At 37.5% G+C, this 19,049-nt stretch overlaps 1 protein-coding gene across 5 annotated transcripts in view; it reads right to left on the bottom strand.

The window, feature by feature from the left end:
* MEF2C (myocyte enhancer factor 2C) overlaps window positions 1-19,049 on the bottom strand; it is a 146,990-nt gene that overhangs the window by 30,369 nt on the left and 97,572 nt on the right. For 4 of the 5 annotated variants that reach the window (XM_087430067.1, XM_087430068.1, XM_087430070.1 and 1 more), the window contains exons 4-6: window positions 11,429-11,572; window positions 2,495-2,681; window positions 333-380 (exon numbers count right to left, since the gene is read on the bottom strand). In XM_087430067.1, the coding sequence (XP_087286193.1) occupies window positions 333-380; window positions 2,495-2,681; window positions 11,429-11,572 (379 nt within the window). Of the gene's footprint in view, window positions 1-332; window positions 381-2,494; window positions 2,682-11,231; window positions 11,370-11,428; window positions 11,573-19,049 lie in introns of all 5 variants that reach the window. The other variant, XM_087430071.1, reaches the window with a different exon arrangement.

Genomic DNA, 19,049 nt, shown 5'->3' with positions numbered 1-19,049 from the left:
ACAGAGAACTCAATAGCCAAGCTTGCTAAAGGTACTTTTGTGTCCAGAGATGGTATCTAGGATTAAATTGATTTGATCAGAGCCCTCAATTCTGATTATGCTGACTAGTTGAAGTTTTATTAAGGAAAGTTCTAGTTAATAAATAGTCTTCTAAGTTACTATTCAATCACTCCCGCTTCATAAAAGTGCTTTAGAAATTCTTGGGGTCATTCTTGCACGCCTCTCACAGATCTCTCAACTTTACCTTGTTCAAAAGACTCGCTTCCTGCAAATCCCCCAGTAAATGAACCCTGAACAATAACACAGACTACAGAACAGAAGTCTCCACTCACCTGCGCTGGTGCCTGCACCGGACGTGAGGTCTCCACCCATCAGACCACCTATGGATCAAAGAGGAGGATCAAAAGGCGAAAGGCTAAAGGCTCACAGAACAACACACTTTACCCTTAGCGACCTCAGTATTCTGTCCTCTCCCCAAAGTCCTAAATTTGTAAAGTATTATCTGACATTTGTTTTATTGTGGCATGCTGTGCTCAAACATTAAAAATACATTCACTCACTGACATTCTGCAGAATCTTTTTTTCTAAGAAAGATCACATTTTAAAAATCCAGTCTTTGAATGGTGTCTGAATTTTCATTATTTTCAAGTCTAGTTTTTCCCAAGAGGATATTTTATAGAAACTAAAAAAAAAGAATATGGTTTACTATATACTCAAATAACCATACATTTGATGTTTAATTCTTTGTAAATTTATTTTATACAATTAATTTTGTGCAATGCTAATTGTCCAGAACTTTGATCATTTCGTGAATCTACCCAGAGAGAATGATCTCATTTACTACCCAGACTTTACTTACTGACACAATAAAACAGGTTTCACCGACCAGAAATTTAGAAACATATACTTATTTATTGCTAACTTAAGAAACTACGTTAAAATTTGGCAATGTTTATTTACAAGAGCTGGGATGTTTCAATAAAATACTGGATATAATAATTACTTTTATTTTTCAAAGAAAAAAATTTAGTCAAAAGGATAGAATATCAGCTAGATTATTTTCTACTTGCTTGTAAATTGTACTCTACAGTTATTAGTTGGTTCTGGTTTTGGAATTAGAAGAAAGTATTCATTACATTTTAAGGAAATGTTTATTATTTCCAATCAAATAATATTTTGAAAATAGAGTATGAGATTTTTAAAAATAAATGAGCATGAGTTCATCAAATAGGACATTCAACTGCATTTGAGGATGATCTGAAGGGAATACAAATGGTTATTGAAAATTCTTATGAAAAATTTCAATCATATTCAAAAGTAGAGAGAATGGCATAATGAAACCCTTCATACACATCTCTCAGATTCAAGATTTGTCAAGATTTTTTTATGTGGCTGATTTTGATTGTATTTTCTATATGAAGTTTCTGTACTAAAAAAGTAATACATGTTTAATTCTAATTATAAGGCAGATAGTTAAGCATCCTAAAGGATAAAATCTTCTGTGAATAAATTGCTTTTAATATAGTTATGTGTGTCTAAGACATATTAAAAATTTCCTATGGAGTGCTTTTAACAAAATAAAATGTAAATATATAATGGTTTGCTGTATATGATTTAGAAATACAGTTATTTTGGGTGCTTCTTTTATTTAGTTATATTCAGCAAATGTTTAGTTAGTTCCTACTGTGAGCCTGGCAAGTCAAGAGGACATTCTTCCCTTCAAGGTTCTTTAAATCCAGTGGGGAAATAGACACATATTCAATACAGTACATCATATTGTGTTCTGCTTGATCTGAGTACTAAGAATGGTTGATCTTTTCCTGAGCAATGATTTCTTTTGCCTGGGACACTGTGAATTATAAAACAGTAAGGATCTCCTAGAAGCGTAGAGACAGATTTGTGGCTGGTGTATACATCCTTATGATGTGCTCTTAACTTCATTTCTCACTGAGTTTTGTTTTTATTTCACACTTCTTATAAATTATGCTGTCCTATCACATTTCCTTTCTGCCTTAAATCTATGGTGGTATAAGTAAGTTACTGTATAAATAAATACAAGTTGACCAAAATAATAAATAACTAAATGAGATAAACGCTATGAGAGAACACAGAGGAAGGTTTCACAGAAGAGGTGGTATCTGGCTAGCAGGAAGAGGTAAATGGCATATGAGGCAGGAGAAGAGGAGAAAGAAAAGCATAGACACAGGATATCTGACGTTCTGTTTGAGAAAGTATGTGGTTAAAATATAGCCACATGAGGAGATTGGTGACAGGCTGAACAGATAAATTGCAGATTATGAAAGATTTCGAAAGATATGCTAACGGGGTTAGGCTTTCTCATGCAGAAAACCTAGCAGGGGGTGGGTATTAAGCAATGAGGGAACGGAACAGATGGAAAACTGGAGAACTCAACATCTTGTACATAAAAGAGCCTTTTTGCCAAGAGCGGTTCCTTCCGATGATTTGTTAATGTTGCGTCCTTCTGAGGACATACCTGTGTTACCTGCACTTGGAGGTCGATGTGTTACACCAGGAGACATACTATTCCTCTGCAGAGAAGGGTGGGCCAGTGGCAAAAGGTTGGGGTTTCCCAGTGAGCTGACGGGGTTGCTGTATACCAAACTGTTGTGGCTGGACACTGGGATGGAGACCGGCATCTCAAAGTTGGGGGGTGGAACAGCCTGTAGGAGCAGGAAAAAAAAACATGGGTAAAAGAAAAAAATAGAAACAGAAGCCCTCAAGTACAGACAGCCTTTACTTTTCCAAGAAAAATTTCAAATTCCAAACTGTTCAGCGTCTAGAAGACCATTAAGAAGAGCTCTCAAGATGTTCAGATCATAAATTAATTTCTTTAATGTGCTTAGAACTCTCTTTGCAACGTTTCACTTTTGTTTAAAACAAAGCCCCATTTCATTAGACTCCATTGTCTTTGAATTCCATTCGATTAAGTAATAATTGTTCATTTGTGATATCTGAATCTGGTGCCAGAAATGACTGCGAGATCAAAGGTACGTGATTGTGATGACTTCACAGAGAAAAAGGAGGATTAAAATGCGAACCAGAGTCTTTGGTTTAATTGCTTATTGAAGCATATTTATGCACAAGTTTAATGATATAAAATCATCTCCAGGCATGTGAATAGCATATATACTTTAATTACTATTTTTCAAAGTCTGTCTTTTGAAAGTAACTCTAAAGATAATAGACATTTTAAGATAGAGGATTCAACAGAGCAGGTATCATTCAATAATTCATATTTTTAAATGATAGTTCAGAATATAAGTTACACTTCATATTTTGGGATATACTGACACTGACAAATTCAAGACCTACATCTCAAATGAGACAGTTGGCAAATACTTAGTGAACTGAAGCTGTGTCTAATTAGACTAATTCAGGTCCTAATTATTGATTTTTATTTGTATTTTATTGTATTTGTATTTTATTGGTATTATTTTGACAATTTAAGCCAAATCATGTTTATTTTTCTGTTTGTACTAACTAGATCATCATAGTTGTAACTCGCTCTCTCCTTTTTTTTTTTTTTTTAATATTATAAATGAAAATACTGTTTGAATATATTGCCAGAGGACTCATGGTGTCACAGCATATAGCATTCTTAATACAAAATGGATATGTGTGTGTGTATGTGTGTATCTAATATATATATTAGAGACAGGGTTTATATAGAACATTCCCTCAGGGATTCTCAAATAAGCCATTGTGCAAACTTAAATGCATATGTGCATGTGGCTCAAAGTATTCTTTTTCACTATTGCTTTTTCTGTAATCCTAACATCAACTTGCTTTTATCGGTTGATTGGCTGGCCTGCATCATACGTCATGCTCTGCAATCGCTCTGTTTCTCCTGGTGATGATTACAATACTCTTCTGTATTTATGCTTATGCTCCCTTATTCTTTATTTTTCCTATTTTTATTTTCTCCCGTGATCTGGACATGTCGATATTGACAAGAGCAAATGTTTCATCACTATTTCCGTTCACATGTCTTTGATTCCTCATAGTTTTACAGGGAAATAAAAATGTTCAAGTGCTATATTAACAGTCATTTTTTATTGCTTTATCTGTTGTACAAAGGGTAACAAAGAATAATTTTGCATAAACACCATGATATAATGGAATATAAATGTTTGATAAGACATGAGAGAATGAAAATATCCTCCAATTTCCAGAGCCTTTTTAAGCAACAAAATAAATTAGTGTATACTGTAAAATAAATGTCTATAAAGTCAATAAAATATTGTATTCTTTTATTAAAGGGTCAGATAAGAATTGCTCTAGCATACCTAAGAAAAAGTAAAGTAACTGTGCTCGGTCTTCTCCATTTGCCCCTCCAGATCTACTCTCCCCCGTCTCCTCTGCTCTGGGCCTAGGAGGCTGAGCCTCCAGACTGCATCCGCCCGGGTCCCCTTGTCCTCTGGCTTCAGCTGGGCCAGTGGAGGCACTGGCAGAAGTACAGAGAGCAGGACAGAGGTCAGGGTATTTTTCCACTGCAGCATCCTACTTGCTCGGCCAGAGACTGGCAGAGGCTGCATACCCCTAGTGAAGGCCTGTCTCTTACAACCATAGATCTTGCTGGACTCTGGTCACTCCTCCCTCCTCTTGCTCCTTCAGGCCTAGAGGTTAACAGTTTCTAGGTTGCAAGTCCTAACATACGTCACTACTCCTTCGGGTTTCCCTGAACATACTCATCTGTAAACAGTCCTTTTACTGAACTCTTTTCAATTACCTATTTGAGTTTGCCATCTGTTTCCCACTGGAGCCGTAACAGTAACTCTCTAGATCTAGGCTAGTGGTGGACTATCGTCTTAGGGAGCATTTTGGACATCCGTGGGACTATTTTTGGGTGTCACAATGATTGTCATTTTTTGGGTGGGTAGGCAGGTACGCTGTATATCCTATTATATGTGGGACAGTTCCACACAACAAAGAACTGTCTCTTACCCCATCCAACTTTCAAATGCCCCTCTGGACATTCACGCGTGTGAAAAAACCTGTTTATAATGATATGAGTCAGAACTAACTTTGTTCTGCAAACACAAGGTATTTTTTATACGCTGAAACACAGATATTATATACTGAAATTTCCAGAAATGAAATTATTGTGTACATTAAGGGAATATTTTATTTTGTTTTCTACAGAACTTTATCAAGAATTGTTCACCATCTCGGAAAATCATGCCACCAATGGCAATTCTGCTCTTGCGACTGGGGTTGTAAACACAGCACACTGTTTTCCCTCAACTCCATTAAAAAGTTTTCCTCTGCCACTTCACTAAAAAACGCTCTTGTTATAGTGATTAATGATCTTCGGGTTCCTAAATCCAATGATTACGTCTAGGGCCTCAATTTTGACACAGCTGACCACTCCTTCTTGATAAACTTTCTTTCCTTCTAAGACTCTCAACTTTCTCTCCTACCTCGACAGCTGCTCCTTCTCAGCCTTTGCTGCTGGTTCTTCCTCTTCTCCCTGCTCCCTGAATGTACCTCAGGAAGGATGTACCATCCTTCTTCTACCTCAGCTAAGGTCTCTCCCCTGAGTCCAGCCTTGCATATCCAACTACACCCTCAATATTTCTACGTAAAGGTCTAACAGCTTCCACAAACTAACTCCAATCTAGCTCCACTCAGCCCTTTCCCATCTCCAGCTGATGACAGCTCAATGCTTTCAACTGGACAGAATAAAATCCTTGGAGCCACCTCTGAATCTTCTCTTCTCCCACACCCCACAACCTGTCTATTAGGAAATCTTTCTGGCTTAACTTCCAAATACATCTAGTCTCCTTCCACCTTTCACCTTCTAATGGCTGCCACCCTGGTTCCAGCACCATTGGCTCTTGCCTTGATCACTGCAGTCGCCTCCTAACAGATTTACCTGCTTCTATCCCTGCCCTCCTTTTTATTTTCAACCTAGCAATCAGATTGACCTTTTAAAAGCACAAGTTGGACTGCTCTACTCCAAATCGTGTGAGAGCTCCCGTCTTACTTGGAGGAAAGCCCAACTTCTTCCCACGGTCCACAAGGCCCTATAAATTCTAGCTTTCGCCAGGCTCCATTATCTGATTTCCTATCACGGTCTTCCTCCCTTCCTCATTCTTGCCTCATTTCCATGGCTAATTCCATCACCTCCTCAAGTTTCTGCTCAAAATCTGGCATTCTCAAGGAAGCCTACCCGGACCACCCTATTTAATCCTGCATCTTGCCCTGCCCTCCATCTATCTCCAGACCTCCTTCCCTTCTGTTATAAAATCAATTATGATGTGGGCCAAATAATGCCCCCTTTCATCAAGATGCTAAAGCTCTTTTGCTATAAAGTAATGCAGAGCCTAGTCAACTTTTTATTATATGAATTGAATATTTTCTCTTCAAAGGAGAATTTTTAGGAAGACTAACATAAAAATACAAGCTTACAATTTACTGTGATTATTTACTGAGCAGGCACTGTACTGTATAATTTGCATACATGATATGATTTAACCCTTTCAATATCCCTTCACTATAGATATAATTCTTCCCTTTTTAAATTGAATGAGATTAGGTAAGTGGCCCAAGGTCATCTAACTAGTAAGTAAGTGAGCCTGTTGCTTTTGCTACTAAATCACTATGCAACACAGTAAATATTTTTGGATAAAAATAAAATGTTGCAGTCAGAAATCACACCATGAGCATGGGCTGCAGGGTAGTAGCTTATTATTTGTGAACCACAAAAATAATGAACTAAATGGCTTCTCACGGAATAGGGGTGAGCATTCACAGTGGAGTGTGCTCTATGCTGAAAGGGTGTGACTGAGGTCTTGGGAAAAAATAAACCACAAAGACTCCCCTCTTCCATATTTACTCAAATTTGGTATTTTAAAGCCATCTTTTGGTTACAAATATTTTAATTTGTATTCGTTACTACTACTTATAAATGTTTACTACTGGGTACCTAAGGATCTGCCATGAAACTACTTCTTTCCTGAATATTCTATAGAATATTGATTGTGTGCCAGTAGAGAGAAAAGCCTATTTTCCCCTCTGGGTAATTATATGCATATCCAAAATAAAGAGTATTAATAATAGTTATTTAATAAATTCTGAACCACCCTAATTAATAACCAATTCAGTGAAAGTCTCTCTACTCCTTCCATCCTCTGACTACCTATCATCCCCAAGAAGTATTCAGTTTCCAGCTTTCTGGACCAGAAACAACTTGATGATGATTATTATAAAACTCTCTTGTGATTGGCTAAAGAGCAGTCAGATATAATTTTGATATCAGAATATACTTCAAAAATTCACAATTCATAAAATATGCTTCCATCCTTTGCATTCTCTCTATTTTTTGCTTTGTTTCCTTATGTGTATCAGGAACTGGCTAAATAATTTTGAAATCAAATTATAAGCTTAAATGTCCATACTGAGAAGATATTGCAGAGAAGCAGAAAGAACATCAGCCCTTATAACAGAGATCTCAGTTGCAGTCCAGGCTGTGTAATAAACTGCCACTTAACCAGGCAAGTCATTTAATCTCCCTCGACCTTATGTCAGACATGAAGTAGTTGCAATCATAAATAGACCAACCAGTTCTAAACATTTTAGGAAATGCAAAGGCAATAATAATGTATAAATGTTTATAAGAAATTGGCATTATTCTTTTTCTTCTTGCCTTTTCAAAACTAGGGAACTTAAAGGCATCTAAATTTTTAAAATTTTTGCCTAAAAAATGAAAGCCAAAAAGCAGTTAAAAACTCCAAACTTACAAAGATCTCAGGGCCTGGATCCAAATTTTAGAACACTCAAGACAGGAAGAGGGAATTTGGGGTGATTAAATAAATACTGTAGGCAGGACTGGCTATATAATTTGCAGTGCCCAGGGCAAAATGAAAATGCGGGGCCCCTAGTCAAAAAATTACTAAGAATTTCAAGATGGCAACAGCAGAGCATTTAACCAAGCGTGGCCCTCTAGGAGCAGGACCCGTGTAACTCCACAGCTCACGTGGCCATGATGCTGGCCCTGGCTTTAAGAGATATGGGCATGATAGCTAAAAAGCTTTTAGTTTCTATTCCTAAATCGATCATGGTTACTGAAGTGAGTCATCGTGGTCAGAAAGGCATCTGAACTCTTGTCTAAAACCACCATTTTCCCAAACTTATCACAAGAAAAAGTCCAAAAAAATATTTTTAAGAAAACATTTTTAGTTAATAAGCCTTCTTTTATTTAATATGAATGATTGAACTGAATCCATTTTTTGGGGCCACTAACTAACCCTAACCCTTAACTTTTGATCAACCATTACCAAGCTGCTGAGCACCAGCAGACAAAAAAAAATCACACAACTCTGATGACTAGTGACTACCAACTGCTGATAACCAAATTTCCTCAAGGCTGCTCAACAACGCTGGCCTTTACTAGCTCATTCCATCTCCAACCTTCACCCTTCTCAGTTCTCTTTCAAGCACCTGCTTCCCTACCTCAATATCTATAGAAGCTAAATTCAATATAAAAAATAGAGGTCATGAGGTTGTCCCCCACTCAGCTTCAGTCTACCCACCTACCACCTGAACTACCCCGGGGCCATCTGCAACTCCGTCCTGTTCAGATCCCTTCCTTGAGAAGCTTTGCCATTTTATCTCCATTGGATCTATAGATTCAATCGTTTCCTTCCTTCAAGCACTTCTCCTCTGCATATAAATAATCTCAAGTGCTTTTCCTTCTAATTCCTTCCTTGATCCTAGTTATAATATTTTTTCTCTTCAGTCTGTTATTTGAAGAAAATACATACACTCTCTTTCCACTTGCTCCCTTTCTGTTCACTCTCAACTAATCTTGCATCCGCCCCTCCTTCCTTCAGCCCATTTCCTAATTCCTGGTTCCTCAAATGGAGCTGTTTTTTCTTGCTGTGAAGCCCAGAATGAACCGTAGCAAACCCCGCACGAGGAAATGCTGGTCAACAGGATTCCAAATCATCCGTGAACTATTTCATGTAATTGAGGAATATGGGCATAAATTATACTGCACCAACAGGTGACTGCAATATTAAATTTTCTATTTTAGAAGGGAAACTCTTCAAACTGGGTCTTTGAAATAGAAAAACAGTCTTATAATGTTTTTAAAGAGGTGGAGACACTCTCTACATACAAAGGGCAGAGTGTCCTTGCCCTGCTGTAAATGTTTTAGCAGCTGTGGAAACTTTCAACAAAATTTACTTCCAGCAACTGAAAGCGATGTGCGAAAACTAGGCTTTTCGTCGTGGAGACTAAAGCACTTACTAAAGAAATGAGGATGTGGAGGCACAGCTGGGAGCTGTGTGGCTCCTTCTCACGGCTCTGCCTGGAAACTCTAATGTGGTTTGTCATCCACTGCCACACACCGCTGCACCTCTTAAGAAATCATGTATCCTGATTTTGAACTCTTTGCATGACAGGATGAAATACTGTGAGGGAATCTAGGTATGCATCACACCTCTTTCCCCCTAAAGCATGGGAAAAACGATCCAATGTGCAAATATGGGCATTTTCCCAGAACTCTGGGGGCTAAAGCTCACACACATTCAGAGTCACCGCCATGGAGAGCGATCCGCAGTGTTACATTGCCCTTTTCCTAATCGTGCGGGGGACTCCTCCTACCTGAGACACCCAACATGCTTCACCTTGAAATCTTACATTCACACATCTTTGTACTAGCAGCTCTAAATTACCGTAGTATTATAGCTAGAGAAACTCGGCTATAAGAACTAAAAATTGGCCCAAAGGAGCTGCCTCTTTCTTTCTTCTGGGCAAGATTAAAGTCCCAGCGGATATTGGATCATTTAAGAATTCTGGGTATAACAAGGATGCACCGCTGCATCTGATAGGAAACATTTCATTTGATTAAGTGCCTGCTGTGGGTGTGCTGTATGTAGTACCTGGTTTCATGAAACCTTTAAGAATTTACAGCACTTAGCTTTCCTTCATGCTACAGTGTATTAATAATTCTGATTCAACAAAAGCTCAACTGCTCACATTATTTCATTTCACAAAAGAAGCAGACATGTATTTATGAGGATAGAAAGTTTAATATGCATACATTTTATAAATAAGTGTTAAAGTTTCAATTTAATTCAACACGAGTTGACTGTGCACCGACCTTGTGTAAAGCGTGCATTTATCTTGTGAGTGTAGTTGTGGATCTGGCCTAGAGCTTTTTTCCCCAAATATCTGCACTTGTAATTGCTGAGGCATATTTTCTCTACAGAGTCTCTCTCAATCCTCAGGTTTAGGCTGTTTTGCTAACTTCCAAAAAATGTACTTTTTTGAGAAAGGAGTTAACTACCTATTGGAGAGCTTGTATATGATGAGAGCTCAGACACTAACATTAGTTATTCAGAAAGCGTGTGAGCCTTGAGTTACATCACTTTATGTCACAAAACTAACATCACTTGATTCATGACAGAATATAATCACAGGTATGTACTTTCCCCCTTTCTATGTGTGCAAAACCAAAATAATACATGCAGAGTTATTTCTCTTAAATATCTGGCAAGGCATATGATTGATTGTTAGAAATTTTTTGACTTGGTTAAGACAAAATTGAGCCAAATGTTAAAGCATGGAAAATGTTGGTGTAGGCAAAGCGAGTATTCTGAGAAGCTCCACAATCACCCAGCACACAAACATGTCGAGATCTGACCCTCAGGTTCTCATGCAGTCTGTTTCCCTGCAGCCAGCGTTAGCTTTAACCCTTCAGTGCTGCGGTGGGATTTCATGTTTAGGGAGAGGAACGGAAGCTTTATTCAGAAATTCGCTTTTATTTGGTGGATGATTGTCAGTTTACATGAGAGAACTGCACTTCCACTCCTGTGTCTGGTCTCAGGACAAATATATATATATTTTGTAGTAAATCCTCCAACCCGTTCAGAAGGAAATTCTAAAGTTTCACTAGTGCATTATGATTTGTGTGGACTGTGTGCTTAAGAGATTGTGTAAATGCAGGGTGTGTCTCGTAGATCTTTCTCTTCCTCCTGTTAATTTTCTACCTCTGAAGGAACTTCTGGACGGCAACTCTTTCAGATTACGTAATGTCAAGCATCCCTTAGGGTTTGCTTTCTAAATGAACTGCCCGTGGGATGAGATGGCTCCTTTATTAGGTTGACTTTCCAATGCTTCTTGGATAAAGCCATCACTGAAAGGGTTAAGGTATGTTACTGCAGCAGCTATCAGCAGACCAGCCATCTACCTTTGGTACTTACAGGAATTTTATGACTCTTGATCATATTATCAAATTCTTCATTAATTTTTTTGTATTTTTCTTCAGTGCGTGGGGTGAGTGCATAAGAGGAGTCAGGATCGGGGCTTTCACAGCCTTTGTTTTCTTTCTTGTTCAAGGCCTGCCAGGTTCAGAGAAATATCAAGAGTAAAAAAAATGAAAGGTGTTCCGAGTACTTACACACAATCTTTGCCTGCTGATCATTAGATCAATATCTTCGTTAATTTTCCTGTACTTGTCCTCAGACTCAGGGCTGTGACCTACTGAATCGTCTGCATCAGGATCTGGGCTGTCACAGCCATTAAGGCCCTTCTTTCTCAACGTCTGAAATACACAATGTGGAAAGTTCAAACCTAGACAAAAGCTGTATGAAACATTCAGGGGTGTTCTAGAAGTTCAAGCTGTCCAGTATTTCAGGTTGTTATTACATATGCTTATTACACTAGAGTAAAGAAACCATAGAGAGAAACCGTGAGTCATTTCAACAGTGTACTCGTTACTATTAAAAAATAAATAAAAGGGAAATATTCCTTTTGCAACTAAACTCAGTCAATGAACAAAGAGGGTACGAGGGCTGAAGTTTCATGATATGGAATTCATACGTGCTTCATATATCTGGAGAGAGACAATTACAGAAGAATTCAAGTAAGGTAGCAAATTGCAACACTCTTATCTTCCCACAGAAAAATCAGAAGTCAGGACATTACACAATGATTTCAGAATCTGTGACCATGACAAAAGCAGAAATGCTGGGAACAGATCCCTAGTTTGAGTTTAACATAATGGTTGGCACTCATGGCGTCCCGCCACCCCTCAGGCTGTGCACTTGACAGCAAAAGGCGCAAAGAGAACCCAGCTCACATGCTCAAGAAGCACCCGTTCAGAACGTTCAGACACTGTGATCGTAAGGAGAATTGCCTTTGCTTAGTCTGGCTAGAATTCTATACATGTGAAAATGTGTATTGAAATTGATGATACTGAGAGGTTATCAGCGTAAACACAGGCTAAAGAGAAGTCCACACAGCTGAACCCAGGGCTTTGTTATCACGAGCTGAGTAAGGAAGCTCAAGAACTCTGAAAACAGGTAACCAAGGCAATAACTACCAAACTGGCAAAAGTTCCTCCTGGTTCCAGCTGAGCAGGATCACCCTCAGACCGTCTCCTGGCACACACAAGTGAGAAGTCAGTGCCTTATCGCGAACATCCTGCCTCCTGAATGGAGGCCTGGGCTAGTCCCCACTGTCACCGCAGGAGAAATACTCATGTAAAACTCCAACAGAAAAAGCATGAATCAGGAGGCCTGAGTTTTACTTTCTTTCTTTTTTTAACTGATGGTCATCAACTTAATTGTACACGATCCGATTTACAGAGGTAATGTTATGTTTTTAGAGATCATAAAACTGATTAATCACACAGCTTGCCATGTTAATTATTAATAGACTAGCAACATTTCTGAATTTTCCTGGTATGACTAAAATCGTTTATAAAGAGCTGTGTACCTAAGCGTCTCTCATTAATGGGAAGTTCAGCAGAGCTCATCTTTATTAAAGACAGAATCACATACAAATAAAACAAAAGCTGTGACATCAAGCTAAGAAATTCAAAGCTGAGATAACACTCCATCTTTAACTCATGTAATTGGGAAAAATAAATAAAACAACATGAGTTAAAAAAGGGGGTGTCAGTCTTAAAAATTTAAACTCCTTGGCTCTTCTCAATGTGTAACAAACGCAACATTATTTAAAATTAGTTTCTGAGGCACTGAAGATTTTCACTTAAGATCAAATGAAGAGAGCCACCATTTCTAATATATCTATGATACACTCTGGCTCTGTAAATATTTATTAATGTTATAGTGGTATAATATAACAAATAAACATATGGTTACAGCTTCTTATGTGGTAAAATGTTTGAATATTAAAATGAATATTTTGACACAAGATGATAAAATATACATTTACAATCTCAGGGAATTTATAATTGGTGGGGCCACCTGTCCTCTCAACAAGGATCTACAGCCACCATTTTTACCAGCATAAGTCTTCCTAGGGTTTAATACTATAAAGGATGTCACAATACTTCAGAATAATAATTTTCTTTGCTAACTTAATTTCCTATCTTTTAAACTCTTTTGTTAGCATTTTCTTAACCACAAGAGCATTTTTCTGAGTGATAACTGTTGTATTATGGCATGTATCTGCTTTGATCTCTACATATCCTTGAGTTTTCAAGGATAATTTCTGAGTGTCTCACATCATACTCCCTATATTTTTCATAAAAATTCATTTACATGGAGAAAAATATGGAAGATGAAGAAAATATTACCCTATACTTTTCCAAATTTATCTACTTCTACTTCTATAAGGTGTGTTAAGAATATTGTTTTTTAATTTTTAAAAAAATTTTATTTATGTATTTTTTAAATTATTGAAGTAAAAAAATTATGTAAACCTTTAATTTAGAGTCTTCTGTTATATAACATTAATTTAGAGTCTTCTGTTATATAACATTAATTTATAGTCTTTATATAGACAGACTTTTCAATATGCATGCAAATCTTTTATCCAATAAATCTTATTGTAAAAATTATAGTTGTTTTGATGTGCAGATTTTTGACAAGAGAACGCAAGGGTGAGGAGAGGCCTATCAACTGTCATTACAATCCATCTGGCACATACATGTGTGCTAAATATTCTTACAAAGCTTTTGGGGGTAGATATGGTGCTTGGTTTATAAAAATTCAAACATCAATTACACTTTATTGAAAGATCGCCATAAATATTAACTCATTATCTCTCACAAGTCTTCCATGAAGATTTTAGTGAAACCTTATGCCAGGTCTCAAACCAGCAGGGCCAAGCGTGATGGCCCAACCCTCCTACCTCCTGTCAGGGGCAACCCGGGGCCCCCTCTCCTCTGTCCAGGCTTTCCCACACTCCTGAAGTAAGGGATGCGGAATAGATCTCTCCCACTCAGAGGCAACCACAGCAGTAGATTGAATGTTGAAATAAACGAGGTAGAAATTTTTAAAAATTAGGCTGCGGGAAAATTTTAAGCATAAAAATATGGCTAAAATATTGACACTTCTTAGACATCAAATTTTAGACAGAGTAGGAATGCTTATTGGTCAATAAAACTCTCATCAGTTTATGTATTAAGAAATCAGTTAGATCAACAGCTTGCTTTGTACCTGAAGAATGATATGAACTATTAGGCAAATAAAGCAGGTGGCATGAAGTCACAAGGAAGTAGCAGTGATGGGGACAAGGGAAAACAGTGGCTCATTTCCTCCCAATGAATTCTTCTTGTATCGGACTACATTATCTTACAGTGAATATCACTAGTACTTAAATAATGAAATATCTCTACCACTTAAAGGTACACAACAGTCTTATTTCAAGTTAAATTGAGTTATTTAAAAAAGGAGCATTTTGAGATACACAACACAAAATCCAAGAGCAAATTAATATTGAGTTCCAAATTCCTGTAATCACACAACCAGAACACTGAAAATATTGTTCAAAAATATTATCCTCAGCTGAGAGCTTGTAGAACACATTTCTGCCAAGAACAAATGATTATGGTGAAATTACAAAGCTCTGAAAATGGAAGTCATAGCACAAACTTGAATACCATAGTGTGAATGTTGAACTAGAAGAGCAGTCTTATCTTTATTATATTAACAATCCACAGTCGTTTAATGATGACAAAGGAATTACTGTTAGATTCAGCCAAGTGTCTTTATCACAGTAATAAATAGTCGGTATAAGCTAAAGGGATTACTAAATGGATAAATAAGAATTATTCCTTCAGGCCTTTTTCTAGTAAAATAGAAATCTCTGCTGCTGGCCTCTGAAAGCTTCTCTGATCTTTTACAAATGTTATTGGTCAAGTAGTGTAGGCACTTAAATCATCATTCCTTTACAGGAGCTAGAAGTCTTGGATGTATACATTGCAAGTGTCTCTCAGCTGACTATGTTTTGAAAAGATTTATTCTGTACGTTAAGATAAGGCAAGAGATCTATCGAAGCCACCAGCTTCTCTTGCTACGTATCTAAAGAAACTCTTCCCTCTGAGAACTCTGTAAATCTTGAGTGAGTCTGTACACCGAAGTCAGTTTTCCATGTGAGAATGACACTTTTGGGGGTAGATCAACTGACTGCAGAGGCTTCTGGGATGTTTTCACAAGGCAGCGATTGTCATGCAGTGAGCTGAGAACAGCCGTTTCTTAGAGAAGTAATTAGATTGACAGAAGGTGACATACTCCAAACAATAAATGGGAAAAGGAGTCCAGACAGGTGATCCAAAAACCACGTGGACTCTCCCCTCCCAGACATGTGGACATATGGCCCCTGCATTACTACATTTGTTCATTGGGGAAACTTGAACTACATAGAAACTGACATGATAGGTGACAGGTGCTTCAAAAATTCTAATGAAATAGATGTAGGGAACAGATTCTATTTCATTACTGAAAGGAATATAAATGAAAGAGAATGCCACATGGAGCTCTCGTTTCTTGTCTTAGGCATTATGTTATCAACTAGAAAACCCCGTCTGTATACAACAGTAAAACTGGTTTCCCCTTCTTAATTAGTTCTCATTAGTAAAAAAGAAATAACTAAATTATTGGTCTTTTTCACTTATATGAAGTTATATATTTTATATTATTGCTATTTAAGTAAAATTCAGTTTCTTTCAGAGAGCCAGCATCACAGATTAAAAACCTGCAACCACTCAATTTCTTTCCGTGTCTGCAATCTTAGTCCTTAAGAATGTCTACTTTCAGCATCTTTCTTTTTCTGGGCCTATCCATTGTATAGCAGAAATTTCCAATCCTTTTGTGAAAAATCCAAAAATCCTCATTAATTTTTCTTAAGATCCAAATAATCATCCTTTCTTGTATAGCTAGCATGACCCTTACTTCAGAGGGTTGATGTGTCGAGAACACACACAAGAATTATTTCTATTAGTTGCATGAATGTCATGTTCACACAAAAACCAAGGGATAAAAAGGACAACTTAGAAAAAAGGTAGTTCCTTTTCTGTGATACTAAATCATTTTTTGTGCTTGTCTTTCACAGCTTTTCAAAGATAAGCATCTGCTCTTAACAAGCTGAGTAATCTTTAGAAAGTAGTAAATCCACACAGGGACAGGAGGTGCAGCTGAAAGGGATACCGCCTATAAATGAAGTGTCTGAGAGTATTTTGTAAGCATCCTCCCATAGTGGTGTGCTGATACTCATGATGCCGCTTCCAGTTTCTTCAGTCTCTGGCAAGCGGCTGTCCTAAGGACTGCGCCCTGTGACTTATTTCATTTAAAACATATTCAGCAAACAATTATTGAAAACCTACTATACACCAGATGCTGTTTTGCGCACTTGTTTCTTAGAGAAGCAGGCAATACAAATTCAAACTAAAAAGCTCTGAACCAACCTATAATATTGTATTTTTGTGTGTGTGTGTGTGATTTCTAGCACAGATTACTTTAGGCTGGGGGAAGATCAGGTGCCAAGAAATTTCTCCACAGGTTTTAATAATCAAAACTGCAAGCATTGTCTGTACTAGCTCTCCTTATTTTGCAGTTCTTCTTTGTTCTTAATACAGAAATGAAAAGACACATTAAAATACTGTGAATTTAGTACAATTAATCAGTAGACTTTAATTAGACAAGCAAATCATATCTAGTAAAAAGCATGAAAAAATTAAATTTTACCAAAAATTATTCATTAATGGTGAAAATTTTAATAAAAAATTGAAAAGATAAACCTTAACAACACTGCATTTCTCTAGGTTATTGATGCTCATTCTAACCAGATATTAACTCCTGCCGGGGAAAGGCTGGGAAGAGCTGGAGATTTTCATTGTTTTTGTTTTCATTCCTTTCTTCAAAAGGTGATCTTAATACTGGACTTACAACTTTTTTCACTGAATAACTTTTCATCTTCAAGTAATGGAAAGAAAAGACACTAATTAAAGATTTGAAGACTTTTAATGTATAGAACATAAAGAAACATCCACCCTCTGCCTCCTATGGCCATGAATTATTTCATAAACATTTAGATGGTGATAGAATCACCAGGACTCTAATTCTGGATGAGACCACCAAGGATCATCTGGCCCTTCCTCATGGCTTCCAGAAGGTGAGGAATAACGGTGCATAAGCAACTGGCCTTTCACATCTCATTTCCTTGCTCAAGCTGGGCTTCTGCAATGAGCCCACCAGTGTCTGTTCCCTGGATGTGGACAGTGCTCCTTCAAGGCGGAGCTGACACGTCATCTCTCTATAGACTTTTGTGACCACCTGGGCTGAATTAATTTCTCCCTCATTCATGAGCTCATTTACTATATACATTTTTCTGTTAGAGCCTTTATCACACATTCTTGATTATTTGTCTCCTTTGTTAGATCATGAGGCAATTAACAAAGCACCTTCCTTTCTTCACTTCTGGAGTTTCAATATAGAGCAGAGCCTGACACATTGTAGGTGCTCAGCAATGCTTGCTGAATGAGCAGAACACACATTTTGACTTCAACGTTAATGTATGCAGAGCTTGCTCAACTGTATGCAGGTTGTCTGGCTGGTTGGGGGTAGAGATGGTGGGATCCGGACCTCTTCAGACACATTGACTAAGTGCCACTATGCGTCTGGTGTTGTGTGTGGTCCTCTGGATACAAAGATGCTTTTTCTGAATATATGAGTAAGATCATTTGTTTACACGTTTTTCTCCCCATGAGCGAGCTCCTGGAGGTTAGGGATTGTTTACTAGTCATCTTGTATCACCAGGAATTAGCACAGGCCCTGGCACGTGGTAGAAGCTTAATACATGCCTGCAGCATTAATGATAGCCTGAATGGATGGATGAACAGAATAGGAAAGAACATTCAGATGCCAGAGGGAGAAAGAGTAGTCTCCATGTAGTGTTTTTGCAACTGTAACTTCTTTTTTCACCATTTCACATTACATTAAAACTCAGTTATTATTTTACTCTCTTTAAGTAACTGTTATAAAATGACTATTTTTTGAAATGTACAGTTTTTAAGTTAGAAAGCAACACAGTGTAGGCATAATTTGTACAATGTATGAAACATTATAACTCAGGAGATTTATATCATTGAATACTTAAAAACTAGGGTACTGGTCTGAATATAGAATTTCAGAAAAACTGAGCATTCATGAAATCTTTAAGGGAAAAAACCAGAAGTATATAATCTCAGTAATGAAACGGGTAGCGGGAAAGAGGGCATGGAATTCAGTATGGAAGAAGAAAAAAGGGATTTTAGGCTGAATGTATAAGGTTAGAAAAGGAAAAACAGAAACTTTTTAGGAAAGAGCATGGGGAAACTTTTGTGAATGTGAGTCAGATACTATAAATTTGAAATAAGCATGTTTTAAAATTCTTGAGCAAAGTTCATCTTTTTTCCCCATTCTTGGACGCTGGTCTACTGCTCCACTGTTCTCCTGGGCTTTGACATTGGTCTTACTCTGAGCCAACCTTAGCCTTGAGGATTCATGGAAAATCAGGGTGATTTTAGGGCCAATCAGATGATTCAGGCCTCCCCAGGACAGGCCAGTGGTTTGGTGTTTTTATTAAGGATTCTTCCACCACACCTCTTTTGGAACCTGGACAAGGCACGCATCATGAGATTGGCCTAGAACGGGACTGAGAAGGGAAGTTTGGCACACACAGCCATGAAACACTCCCTGACATTCTGAATCCAGGAGAGATCTGAAGTAAAATACTAAACGGGGGATTTTAGTATATAATGGTTGAAATGCATGCTAATTTATGCAGTTAAT

This window comes from Ceratotherium simum, chromosome 4 (genome assembly GCF_057802395.1).
Source record: "Ceratotherium simum simum isolate JZ-2026a chromosome 4, ASM5780239v1, whole genome shotgun sequence".
In the NCBI taxonomy this organism is placed as follows: Eukaryota; Metazoa; Chordata; class Mammalia; order Perissodactyla; family Rhinocerotidae; genus Ceratotherium; species Ceratotherium simum.
Note: the sequence above shows the minus strand (reverse complement) of the source record. Positions and strands in the feature narration are given on the sequence as shown.